General features: G+C 30.6%; 1 protein-coding gene across 11 annotated transcripts in view; it reads left to right on the top strand.

Annotated features, from left to right (window-relative positions):
- Positions 1-14618, top strand: part of LOC143066935 (serine/threonine-protein kinase mig-15-like) — an 85694-nt gene that overhangs the window by 21836 nt on the left and 49240 nt on the right. For 4 of the 11 annotated variants that reach the window (XM_076239795.1, XM_076239796.1, XM_076239797.1 and 1 more), the window contains exons 11-23: positions 153-207; positions 639-717; positions 1288-1457; positions 1968-2049; positions 4194-4489; positions 5139-5156; positions 6576-6611; positions 8420-8502; positions 9233-9387; positions 9959-10014; positions 10270-10317; positions 12757-12830; positions 13469-13495. In XM_076239795.1, the coding sequence (XP_076095910.1) occupies positions 153-207; positions 639-717; positions 1288-1457; positions 1968-2049; positions 4194-4489; positions 5139-5156; positions 6576-6611; positions 8420-8502; positions 9233-9387; positions 9959-10014; positions 10270-10317; positions 12757-12830; positions 13469-13495 (1179 nt within the window). The remainder of the gene's footprint in view (positions 1-152; positions 208-638; positions 718-1287; positions 1458-1967; positions 2050-4193; positions 4490-5138; positions 5157-6575; positions 6612-8419; positions 8503-9232; positions 9388-9958; positions 10015-10269; positions 10318-12756; positions 12831-13468; positions 13496-14618) is intronic. The other 7 variants (XM_076239804.1, XM_076239805.1, XM_076239798.1 and 4 more) reach the window with 6 other exon arrangements.

Raw genomic sequence — 14618 nt, 5'->3', positions numbered from 1 at the left:
TATTTTGAAAATCTTTTATCTTTTCAGAATTCCATCTTTTTATCTTCGTAAACGTATTCTTTTTACTATTTACAATTTGTGTAATGATACTTGCTATTTGTAATGAACGTATAAAACTCAATCCACCTGACTTAATGTTTATATTTTGACAGAGTGATTTATGGTCATTAGGGATTACTGCAATAGAAATGGCTGAAGGCAAGCCACGTAAGTAGACAACATAAATATCGGGTTATAAAGGAAAGCTATATATACGTCTGTATTGTTATCATCCTTTCAATATATAAAACACTTTTTCAAAATATTAAAAAAAAAAGAGTTTTTATGCCCAATTTATAGGCATTATGTTTTTTTGTCTGTGCGTTAGTTTGTTCATTTGTTTGTCCGTCTGTCCCACATCAGGTTAAAGTTTTTGGTCAAGGAAGATTTTCTATGGAGATTTTAAGAGGTTAAGCCTGATAAAAAGATAATTTGTATGAAGTAAATCTAACATAGTCTTGTTATTTCATCTGAAAAAATTCGGAGATTTTCATTTGCATTAAAATTAATTTGATTTTTTTGAAATTTTTTCCATCATCCACAAAATAGTATGAACAAATATTAAACGAATTAAATTATTGATATTGTTTTTTTTACAGCACTCTGTGATATGCATCCAATGCGAGCCTTATTTTTAATTCCCAGAAACCCCCCACCAAGATTAAAATCCTCTAAGTGGTAAGTGTATTGTTAAACATTGTAATGATCTGCATTAACCCTTTAACTGATAGCTGCCCTGACAGAAGCAACTCTGTGACAATGGCTTCCCTTGCTATTGTGACACAAGTGAGATTTCTTCTTATTAAATATCAATTAACAAGTTGTCTCTAGTTATTTATTTATTTATTTAATTCACTTACACGGTAGACACAGTTTTATTGATGTTTTGAAGAAAAGAAAAATCATTAAAATGAAAAATGTCTATATTTTTGCGTTTAATCGTAAGAAATTACTGAAATTCGACTTTTTGACCGAAACTTATAATTTTCTAACCCAAAACTGCAAAAGAATGAAAATTTTAACAAGGTTGTAGGAATTCTTTACACTGAATGATGTTCATTCCTAGTATTTTGTACATAAAATAGCATGCCAACAGTTTTAAATATTATAATGAGATATCTTTCTAGTTTTCTCTCTTGAAAGCAATTTATATCTTGGAAACTTTTATATTGGCTCCTTATATTTAAGAAATATTATCACATTTAACATTTGATTTTGAAATCAATCTTTAGCATTCTTACTTTTCAGGTCATCAAGATTTCAGAATTTCGTAGAAACTTGTTTAATAAAAGATTACACACAGAGGCCAAATACAGAAAACCTGCTAAAACATCCATACATTAAAGATCAACCGACAGAGAGACAAGTCAGGATACAACTTAAAGATCATATAGATAGACATAAAAAGAATAGAAGGAGTAAGTCAGAAAAAAGATCAGATCATTCAGATAAAATGATAGAACAAGTAACTGAAAACACACAATAACAACCGATTCCAATTTTTTTTTCATGATTCAGTTTATTAAAATATTTCTTTAAATATTGTTAACAAAAATTGTATTTATACAAATTAACAATAACGGCCTGATTCACAAAGATGAAAAAAAAACAGTCTGATTTTGTCAGAAGAAAATCCTTAATATTTTTTTCAAAGGCATGCAATCCAAGGGAGATAATTGAACTGAAGTATATTGGAAATCAACCAATTTTTGCTTGATTTTGTTTTGAAGTAAAAAAAAAATAAAAACAGCTACCACAAATTTCTGTTAATATTCCAAAATCCATTAATTTGATTATACTCCCAAGTGTTATATCAATTCCTACATATGAATAGGTCTTTTGGGAGTCAACAATTAAAAAAAAACTGAAACAAATTGAGATTTGTATAAGAAGTTGATTATTTATTTTATTTCCATTGTTATTTACAGCTGATGACCATGATACAGAATATGAGTACGAGGGAAGTGATAATGAAGAAGAGGAAGACAATACCACACCTGGGGAACCAAGGTAACGTTATAAACAAATATAGGGAGGGTTTAAGCTAGGATATTGGGGGTTAAGTCACTTTTGTGTGCTATGAAAATCAACCATTTTTTGTGTAATAGCAAGGGACAAAGGATGTAATTTTTGTAACTAGCTTCATTTTCGACTTTGTAAAATTTTGAAGGACTTTAGGCTTGATTCACAATCAGTATTGTATGATTGGACTGTATTAGCCTTTATTATGAAAGATTCTGACATGGGATATGGAAACTTTGTTTACAATTTCTCTTCAGTTAGTTGCTGATCGACAAATGTTGGATTCATTTTTTAAACGAGGAATCACAGCAGAAATTAAATTGCAATGATTATATCACTGCAGAATCATTATCCTTATAAAACATCTAAATCGATATTTGGAAATAATTTCTATTAGTTGAAACTATAAAATCTGTTTTGGAACGAGTATAACGACTGAAGGAGGTGGTAAACAAATCAAGAATAGATCACATTTACTACTTTCTGTTTTAAAATGAAACTAAAACGGGAAGTGACACATGGATGATAAATTCAAAACGAGTCCGGATTCATCAGAAAATTATCATTTTTCGGTTTAAATTCCTTTAGTAAGAGATATATATTTGTATCTCTCATTTAGTTGAGGGCTATTCCAGAAAAAAATGTATGGGGGGGGGGGGGTTGGAAGGCAGTTTTTGTCAGCACCCGCCACCCAGGCAATTGTAATTGAGAATTATAGTGCATTATAGTGTGAAAAGTTGCTCTGATACCCATCACCCATGTATTATTAATACAATGTGCCTTCCAACGTTTTTAATCAGGGTCTATAAATAGTCATAGGAATACTTTAACGCATGCGTAGCAGACAAAACAGAAAGCACCTGTTAAACTCGTGAAAACTTTGAATAAAGTTCTATATTTTAAATGAAAATTGTTGAAAGTTTTTGATGAAAATTTATATCAATTATGACACAAATGCATTCGAATGACGAATCTACGACAATCGATCTTTAAATTATGTAGTTTGAGAAATATTGAAATTCAAATGCGAATTGTTTGGGGGGGTAACAATTTCGATCAAATGACAAAACTATACTCCAGGTTGTGGAAATGTCAACTGACTGATTTTCCTGGGGAAATAGTTATGACCCATCCAATGGCGATAACTGGATTAGTTATAATTACAACTTGTAATACCTTTTTAAAATTGATTTAAACACTTTTGTCAATGCGAAAACTCTTTCGTAAATTACAAAAGTGACAAGCGCTAGCAAAATCACTGATATAGGTCAAACACCACACCTGGGGAACCAAAATAACGTGATAAACAAATATAGGTCAAACAAGGTAACATGATTAAACAAATACAGGTCAACCACCACACCTGGGGAACCAAGGTAACATGATAAACAATATAGGTCAAACAAGGTAACATGATTAAACAAATACAGGTCAAACACCACACCTGGGGAACCAAGGTAACGTAATAAACAATATAGGTAAAACAAGGTAACATGATTAAACAAATACAGGTCAAACACCACACCTGGGGAACCAAGGTAACGTAATAAACAATATAGGTAAAACAAGGTAACATGATTAAACAAATACAGGTCAAACACCACACCTGGGGAACCAAAATAACGTGATAAACAAATATAGGTCAAACAAGGTAACATGATTAAATAAATACAGGTCAACCACCACACCTGGGGAACCAAGGTAATATGATAAAGAAATATAGGTCAAACAAGGTAACAGGATAAAACAAATACAGGTCAACCACCACACCTGGTGAACCAAGGTAATGTTATCAACAAATATAGGTAAAACACCACACCTGGGGAACCAAAGTAACGTAATAAACAAATATAGGTAAAACAAGGTAATGTAATAAACAAAGATAAGCGAACCAAGTTTTTAAAAAGAACAAATAAAAGTCAATCAAGGTAACATAATAAATTTCTAGAAGCAGAGAGGAAACATTCAGGTAGCGAAAATGATATTCACAAAGTGGTGTACAAAGTTAAACAGTTAATTTGTGATAATGTGATGCATGAGTAAAGCCTAGAGTTTCATTATTCAGATCAAATGTAAGTTCAATGAATACGTCCATAATTTTATTTATCAAACATTTATATTTTTATTTTCAGTTCAATATTACAAATACCAGGGGAATCCACATTAAAACGTAACTTCCAGCTTATACAACAGAGGGAGGGTCAACCTGGGGCCAAGCCCACAGCGCCACCACAACAGATTCACAATCAGCAACACAACAGAGGTCAAAGACCTCAGCAACAACAAGGTCATAACCATAGAGATCATGGTGGACATAGACCCCCCTCATCTCATCAGGGATGGCCAGTTTCTAGTCACTTCCAAGCTCAGCCAGTCCACCAACAACCCCAACCACAGAAACAAGTCCCTAGACAGTCCCAGATTATAGGTACGTTAGATATTGACCATTGTTATGGTAAACTTCACAAAGCAATGGGGTCAGGCTAGCTGTTAGATAATTTCTGTATTAAGAGTTGATTGGTACCAAGGTAGCTTTTTTTAATCATAGTTAGTAATCTATATATTTATGGTTAGGAGTTTTTACATTGTTTAATTCAGAAGATAGTTCCATTAGACCACTGGTTTCTTGTATTAAAAATCTGAATACATGTATATCTTCTGCACTGATATTCTGTAGCCTAATTTATAAGTGATGCTAATTTGAATGATTACCAGAATGAAATGTTTTGATTGGGTAAACATTAGAAGTACTGAAACAACTAAATAAGGTAAACTTCCAATGTGACAGCACCGAGTAGTCAATCAGTTTATCAACCATAAAGTATTTGACAGAATGAAGTGTTTTGATTGGGTAAACTTCCAATGTGACGACACCTAGTAGTCAATCAGTTTATCAACCATAATGTATTTGACAGAATGAAGTGTTTTGATTGGGTAAACTTCCAATGTGACGACACCTAGTAGTCAATCAGTTTATCAACCATAATGTATTTGACAGAATGAAACTACTAGGAATAATATCATATCTGTAAACAGAAAACAGGAATTAATTATCAACTTTATTTGTTCTTGTAAAGTTTCAGGACGTTTTATAGGTAATCTATAGTTAATCTTGTAACTAAATGAGTGATGCTTTCTAATCTTAACATCTTTCTAGAAAATTGTCACGACTTAAAAGTCATTTTTTTTTTTTTAAGATTCAAGCAACTTTTTTAGCATGTTGAATGTCTGTAATTATAACATTATTCTACATAGCATTTCAATATGTATGACAGGTATAATATATATACAACACACACATACCTAGGTTTGTTAAACAGCATGTACAATTTCCTTAAAATATTAACATGGAGACAGAAAGTACTGAAATGTTGTGAGGATGAACATGATACTATTCATTGTATTTAATTGTCAAATTTTATTGTGAGCAAATTTTGATTGTATGTGTTTTATCCATGCATTCTATGTGTTTTATCAGAGAAGTTGTGTGTGTTTTGACAATGTGTTTGTTTCTGTTTTATCCGTACATTTGTATGTGTTTAATCAGTGAGGTTGTATGTTTAATCAGTGAGGTTGTATGTGCTTTATCAGTGAGATATGTGTATGTGTTCTATCAGTGTGTTAGTAGGAGTTTAATGAGTTTGTTTATATGTGTTTTAATATTGCCATTGTATGTGTTTTATCAGTTTGTTTATGTGTTTTATTAGTGCGTTTGTAGTTTTTGATTCAGTCAGTTTGTATGTGTTTTATCATTGCCTTTGTATGAGTTTTATCTGTGTGTTTGTTTGGGATATAGAGTAACTATGGAAACCTGACTGGTGTGATCAGTCTTATGTTAATATTTGTTATGAGTAGGTTATATGGTATTTACTCTATTTTTAGTCTGTGCTGTTTGTTATGAGTTGGTTATATGGTATTTACTCTATTTTTAGTCTGTTTGTTTATGTCACCTCCTTAGTTATAGTAATACAAGTCAGATCTATAGGTCAGTTATTCATAGTGATCAGGAATTATAATTCAATAGAGATGATCCCCATGCTATACAATATATGACAGATGGTATGCTGAAACTAATACCTTTAGAATATCACTTTAAAAAAAAAATTCAAATTATATGTCAATTAGAAGTTGTATCAACCAGATGCAATTATGCTTCTTTAATAAAAGGATGATTAAAAAAAAATCATGTATGTTATAGCTTCAATGCCAAACATCTTGCTTATAAAAATGTATGTGCGAATATTGGTGTTGTAACTAATGAATATAGGTTCAATCTCTACTAAGTACAATCTTATCAAAGTATTTTCATGTGAATTACGAATAATTTCTTTAAATTGTTGCTTTTTGAAAACTGAAAAATGGATGTATAAACATGTCAAGAAATTAGATTGGAAGTTCAATATTGGTGAAAAACAATCAGGACATTAAAACATTGGAAAATGATATTGCTGTAGAGATTGTCCTATGAGTGTTGATATTGCTTATTTATTCTTTGCTGTATTTATACCTTGTAGAAGAGGAAGAGGATCAGAATGAGGAACCAGATTCAGGTTACCTCCCTTTGACATTTATACCGAGTGCTTTTATTCATTTTTGCTGTGAAACACATTTATCAACTTTTCTTGAACTATTCTTTATTATTTGAACAGTAGTTTATATAAAGCCTATTTCATTTGAAAATTACCAGGAGTCTGACCATGAATGGCCTACCTCCATCTTGACTTTAGATTAGATAATCAATGACTACAATATGTTATTATCTCTCATGATTTCAGATCAAAAACTTTAAAAATTCCTTGAAATCTATATAAGGAATGGTACTATAAGGAATGGTTACTATTTGTTTTGTTTTTATTCAAAGCATGAAATGGAAAAGTTGATAGTGTAAACATTTACTCAGATACAACATATACAGAGAAAAGTTATTAGTAATAAAGCAATATTTCACCAAATATATATTTCTCATCAGAAATGTTAATAGTACAATAGTTACAAAATGTATCAAAGGTACCAGGCTTATAATTTGATACACTTGACATGTATTTAGTCTACATAAGACTCGTCAGTGGAAAACTGTAAGCCCAAACCATTTGGAAACACCTGACATGTGTTTAGTCTACATAAGACTCATCAGTGATAAACTGTAAGCCTAAACCATTAGGAAACATAGTAATTAGGAGATGTTTTGATATTAATCATTTTGAAGATTGATTGATGATTTATATTAGAATAGAAAGTAAAACCAGTTGTGTTAAAGGAGACAGTATAAAGTCCAATTTGTTTACCCCTATAATTGGATAATCAGTAAAAGTATTCTAAATCTATCAATTAACATCCTACAAATGTTCTCATGTCAAATATATTTATTTGTATGGCTGTGATCCAGGGGATGAGGGTTATTTTATCCAGTCTGTCTGTCCTTATGATTGTCGGCCCCTGAAACGGTTTAAAGTTTGCACATGGTAGTTTACTATGAAGTTATGCTCAAATCAACTTAAACATTGGTAAACATGATTATTATGATGTGAACATTTAAAATTATATGCTAAATGAGGGTTTGAACCTGATTTCATGGAATATATTGAGAACTGGCTATTCTGCCATAGTTTTATGGAATATAGTGAGAACTGGCTGTTCTGCCATAGTTTTATGGAATATAGTGAGAACTGGCTGTTCTGCTATAGTTTTATGGAATATAGTTAGAACTGGCTATTCTGCCATAATTTTATGGATGCAGATTTCTATTTGATAGTTTTCTTTTTAAACAAAACTACAGATATTAATCAAACACTAATTAGAATGTGAAGAAATGATTAAATAAGTGGGTGGATGAGACCTACTACTTTCGTCACATATATAGACTTATCCCTTAAAATATGTCAATCTCATCTATTTTTTGGCACTATAAATAGTAACATGTCAAATATTAATCTGGAATATTTGTTACAATATAGTATATATTATATGCATGATGTGGCAGTAGACAAAAGCTATATATCTATGTTTAATATAGTATAATGGTTTTTTTTGTACAATTAAATTTTGCATGGCCATATTGTATACTTGGAGAATTCTATAGTCTTCAATTAGCTGGACAACATTAAATGAACAGATATTTATGAATGTTTATACATTTTTATCCTTTGATATTAGATAAATTATGATATACCAGCCCATAATGTTGTTAAAGTAAAGTGTAAACTTGATGTGATATTGTTTGCATGACATATAAACCTAGACGCCTGAAGTAGGTCATATATATATTTTGCAAAATTGAACATAGACGTTCAAAAATATGTAAATAATTGGAAACAACACATCATGATAATTGAGTATGTTGGTATTTTTTATATTTCAGAGCAGAGACCATTAAGTGCTGGTCATAAACCACAGGGTGACCCAAGGAACCAAATGAACAGAGGTCATAATAAAAAACCAGAGGTAAGTAGGTCTAAGAGTTTTCACATTTGTTGGAGATATTTCCATAGGGGACAGATTGTGGAAACTTTGGGAACTGTAAAAGAAAAACAGTTCCTATGCTTTATTTTTGCCACATGTATGCTTTCATTCCAATATAGAAACTAGCATTAACTAAATTGGTACATTGAACGGTGGGTCAGGTCATGAAGTTCAAACTGTGTGGTTATTTATGCAAAGTAAAATGCAATTTTATGGATGATGGCCTTAAAAAAATAGTTTGTGTATATGTTGTGCTTTTACACCTCTATCCTAAGTTAGGAGAGGGTTGGGCACTTGATCCATTTTAGTGCCATTACATATTTTAAGTATATGTTGTGCTATTACACCTCTATCCTTAGTTAGGAGAGGGTTGGGCACTTGATCCATTTTAGTGCCATTACATATTTTAAGTATAAATTTGCATGTTTGTCTAGTTTTGCTTCATGATTTAAGTTTTAATTCAATATACAAATACTGTAGATACTGTATATTCATTATTGTGTGCATTTATTATTGTGATTTTGTCATTTTAGACTTAAATGCAATTTTAATGTTTGCAATTTTGAGAAAAATCCTGTTAAATTTAGATTAAAAAAATTTGAAATGTGAGTTTAAATTATTGAGAGTATAATCCTTTCATATTTTTGACATTTCAATAGTTTCTGGAGTTACTGTACTATATTTATCTTAAGATATGTCATGTTTTATGTAGGATTTGGATGTGCTAGCTGCCCATTTGAATGAGTTAGGAGCTGCTGACAAACCAACCACGACAGTTCTTATTGAGGATGACAGGTCAGATGATGAGGAGGAAGAGGTGGTCAACCGTGACGGTACACTTTTAGCCTCTGAGCCTGCTCGTCCTTTGTAAGTATGCAATAGAGTTATTTAACAGTTGTCCTTCCTAAGTCTTTTTGTCAAGGACAAACGTTCTAGATTTGGAAGACCATAGATAATCAGTTCTGGATATTTCCCTAGGCAACAGAGTAAAGGGTCAAACAATTGAGATTCTAAAGACCATGGATAATCTGTTATGGCTATTTTCTTAAGACAACATAAATGATGATATCACATTCTTACTTGTCAATGATAAAGAACCACTTCAAAGTGAGAGAAAAATTGCTTTTGTTGATCATAAGGCTGTGTTCAAATAAATAAAGTAATCAGTTGTTCACTTTGACTTAGTCCATTTATTTATTATAAGTAAGGTATACATCTTATAAGTATATTTATAATAGGCACTATTTAGTTGGTATTAAAATTTCTCCCTATGATAATGACAAGATCAAACAATTTAAAAACAAAATACTTAAATGGTTCTTCTTCATCTAGAGAGTTGCTTGAAAATCTGTAATTAAAATAAAAGTACTTATAACTTACCAACCCACTAGTTTAGATCTGTCATACTCCTATATTATATATTCATGTTTAATTTCAGACCCCCTGGTAATTACAGCCAAGGCACATTAGAAACACTTTCTTCTATGGTTGATGGTAGGTATTACATAAATCTTAGATCAATTGAAAAAGGAATACTATCAACTCTCTTAATCAACTTCAGAAGAAAAATAAATTCAAGCACTGAAATTAAATGACTTAAAAAATGTAAATCGTTAGACTTGGATATATATATATATAGAATAAATGATCAAGAAGCACAAATGTAGATGTAAAACTTTAGGTGCAATATAAGAATATGTAAATCTGTATATACCACTTTATGTATGTGTCAATATTTGTTGATTGTAGACAACACATTACAATCTATGATTATACATGATGTAATAGTTGATGATGGTGAGTATAGATACAACAAGCAGTAACACTGAATGGGCATTAACATCATATATAACACAACGTTAAAAAAAATAAAAAAAAATTCAGCTTATTCTAAAAATAAAATTTGTTTAGCATGTCAAATTCCATTTTGCATATGTTTGAATATAAAGGTAAAGCCAATGATACCAACACAATCAGTATGTAAGGTAGATTGACTAGACAGCTGCCATCTTAGATCTTCTTTTGTAAAATTGGTGTTACCAAGCATTTATTGGGTCACTTTCATTTTCTAAAAGGATTCAAAATGTAAAAGTTTTTTTGTGCTTAGAAAAATTTATTAGCCATCGAAATTGTCCACATGTCTTAGTTATAGGAAAAAAATGATCTGAGTTGTAAAATTTAAAAGTCAATCCACCTTTACTGCAGGCATTAGTATATACCACAGACGTTAAACCTGTGGTCAGTCAAAAATGTTCTGTAACCTGCACATTCACACATAAACCTGGCTTGTTCACTGACATGTTACTATAGTATGGGAACATCAGTTTTACTGCTTATTGTATTGTGTGTGACACATTTTACAAGAATGTTGTATATAATTATGCCTTTTAATTTCAAACCAATATTTCTATATATTTTATTAGGATACCGTATCATTTTCTCAGTCATTACGTTAAGGTATTTGGATAAGATCAGATGAAGGAAAGGTTACCATGTTCGTCACATGTTAGCACCATTTATTGTTTGTTATATCTTCTATGATTTATTTCCTGCATGCTTATATTTAAATTATTTTACTGCTCAAGAAGGGGACATAACTATTGGAGAAAAATGGGGCCAACATTCTGCAGGAATAAACAAAACCAAAAATTAAGCTAGTATTTACTAATACGAGTATGAAAATTACAATTAATTACATTTTTGACTGAGGGATAAAGCTGAGTTATAATAGTGATAAAATAAGAATAAGCATGGTGATCTATCAGCATTACAATATTTATTTTCTGTTGCTATTCTTTTTTCAAAATGTGAAAAAAAATTAATGTTTTATTCTCTAATGGGGTTGATAATATTTTTATTTTTTACTGGTAATAATTTTGAAAAGCAGTCAAATAATAATATTGGTCTGTGTAGGAAAAATTGCTGCTAATAGTTCATGTCAATATATTTTGTTTCTTCATAATTTGCATGATTATATAATTATTTTAAAAGACAGTAGTTATAATACATAACTGATGTGTGTTTAATTATTAGACTTTATACTCAAACTCTAGAACCATTTTGATAACATTCTTATAGAGAAATAAATTGAGTGAACATTCATTATATTTGGGTTTTCTTTTTACAAAGGGATCCCTGGCTTTTGAAGGTTTTATAGTACATACCCTGAGTTAATGTTGTAAATCTGTACAATATTTTTATATTGGAATAGGGATCTTTTTTTCTGCTGTTTCACATCTTGTACAAAATGTGTTGTATTTTTTGTGTTATTTTGCATATTAAGGAAACATGATCACTTGCATAAAGGTTATAAGGTCATGTTCATTATGAGTTTGAAAAGCATAGCAGATTGTTTTGCACTTTATGTGATGAAGTGTTTATTATATACTTGCATATGTCTACACACTTATTATTAGCTCACATGCTTTAAGTAAGGTCAAGGGTTAGATATTGCCATCAGTAAGCATCTGTCATATGTCCATTTGTCTGTATGTCTCAATCAATGCTTAATGCAAAATCTTGGCATAGTTAGGCAGGCCTTATTTATAGTCCTTAGGATGGTAATTTTCAAACTTTTGAAGATCACTTCAAATATTATCATGACTACGCTGCTAGTAAAATTTAGTTAAAAAATGACATAATTTCTTCAATAGAGTTGACCTAAAATTTGAATTAGAATATTTAAAAAAAAATCTTATAGAGGTCCCAAGGCAAATTACAAAATTATGTGGATGGTATCCTTGCAAGTTTTGCTGGGAATACTTCTCTTATTGATTCAAAGCTAGCCATATGAAAAGATAACAGAATATTTAAACAAAGCAGAAATCATCATTATAGAGGGGAGAGAAAAGTTTGACAAATAAGGGAAGTAACTTTTCTCCTTAAATTGTTTTGTAGAATTTTCTTCTTGGACATTTAACTATAATGTCTTTAAGGCCTGTCATGAAATTACCATTGCTTAAAATTAACTAAATTGTAAGAAATGCATGTTTATGTCAATTTGCCTTTTCAGAATCTTAAGGATTGTGTGTAATCTCCAAAATGAAAATACCGATACATCATTGGTTGAATTTAATTTCCATTGTTTAGAACATTTTAAACCAATCACAACGTTTTGGTGTATGCTTTTAAAAAATATTACCCCGAATGCATTAGATCTGAAATGGTGAATTGTGTATGATCACTTTGATACTAATGGTAAGTTATAAATAAATGTAATTGTTTCTGTTTTATAAGATGGAAGTCCAAAGCTGAAGAATAAAGATCACAGTCGAACAAAGGAAGATGATGATACATTGGTTGTACGGAGGGTAAGTACACAAAAAATGTCAACAAAATATTTACAACTTTCTGATTGTTGTGTTTCCATATCTGTGAAAAAATACTACCAAGGTCGGAGAGTGGTAACAACTCAGTTGGGCCAAAGCAATGACTAATCGAATGCCAAAACTCAGTTGATTTCCCATTGTCCAAACCATCTTTTTATCGTCATATTTATCTGCTGTCATGTGTTTGTATTTTCATACTTTCAACATTAGCAGAAATGAATCAGGACTGGATATTGTTGTTGACTTAACCTCTCATTGAAAATATTTCATCCATGATAAGGATAAGATGCAAGTTTATCAATTGATAGATTTCAAAAAAAGTGACAGAAAAATAGAAGTAGCTGATAAATTTCCTAGGATAAGTTCAAACATTTAATTTTACAACCAATTAACCACCCATCAACCGCTCTAAAGGTTGTTTATCATATAAAGAGTGAGACTTTCTCCCAAAACACATTGTAGGCATAGATGGTATTTACATGCCCAATCAAAATAAGAGATGTCAGACATAGTACAACCAGGACTGAAGAAGCATGCTGACAATGTTCTAGTATATAACAAATGTGTACAGAAAAAAAGATAAAAAAAATGTATGAAAGGAAAATTTTATTTTGATTTAGCACTTAAGATCATTTAGTTGGTTTAAGGTAAGTGATGGTATAACTTGAATGGCTGATTTCTTATCTGATGTAAGGATGGATGTCTTCCTTCTTATTATATGGAAGTAAAATAGTTCTTTGACTTTACATGTATCCCAACTCTATACATGTATCCCAACTGATTATATGGCAGTCTTGTTTTTCTTGGACTATACATAATCCCCACTCATTATATGGCAGAAAAATACTTCTTGGACTATATATAATCCTGATATAGGGATGAAAACTGTTTGTATATATTGTTGATACATGTAATAATAAAACAAAATCAAGGATCAACACTTTTGGATGTTTTCCCAATATATACAATTTTCATAGCATGAAATAAGAACAAAAATATATTAGAGTTGTCCCCCTTGCACTAAAAGATATAATCATTACACTGGAATGACAAAACATTTAAACCTAAGTGATACTACAAAGGCATGTGGAACATTAAATTGCATCTATCTTCTCTTATTATTATGTGAGATTAAATACACAGGCATCTATCTTCTCTTATTATTATGTGAGATTAAAGACACCAAGATTGACATCTGCATGTCCTGATATACACTTTTATATTTACAAATGTTATTCTGATTCACCACAAAGATTTAATGCAGGGATTATCTTGCACTTACACAATATTTTATTGCTTTAATAGTGGATTGGCATATCATATGTTTATCATATGTTATGTATAGACAATGTAAAACATTGTTAGTTTGATACAATTACATGGATATATATATCTAAGAACTAGTGGCTATGTAACTTTATTAAGCCATGTTAACACATTTATATCGATGCTGCTGTAAAACTTGCAATTGACAAGTTTTTAAAGACAGTAATGTGTTTTTATCGCCTGTAATTTTAACCTTGACTGTAATTTATATGTTGGAGCATTATTTATAACACCGATGGTATTTAAGTTTAAACATATAATTATAAATTTCTCTGATGGTCTTTTGTGTCAGGAAACTATAGTTTATTGTCAAGGGGGAGGTAACCTCATCATTATTTATACCTTTGATTCAGTCACCCTTCTTAAATCAGCATACAAAATTATAGCTTGTATTTTACCAGCTTTTCCTCTCATTCATCCAAAACAAAATAACAAATGATTTTT

The sequence above is a fragment of the Mytilus galloprovincialis genome, chromosome 3, assembly GCF_965363235.1.
Source record: "Mytilus galloprovincialis chromosome 3, xbMytGall1.hap1.1, whole genome shotgun sequence".
NCBI classification, from domain to species: domain Eukaryota; kingdom Metazoa; phylum Mollusca; class Bivalvia; order Mytilida; family Mytilidae; genus Mytilus; species Mytilus galloprovincialis.
Note: the sequence above shows the minus strand (reverse complement) of the source record. Positions and strands in the feature narration are given on the sequence as shown.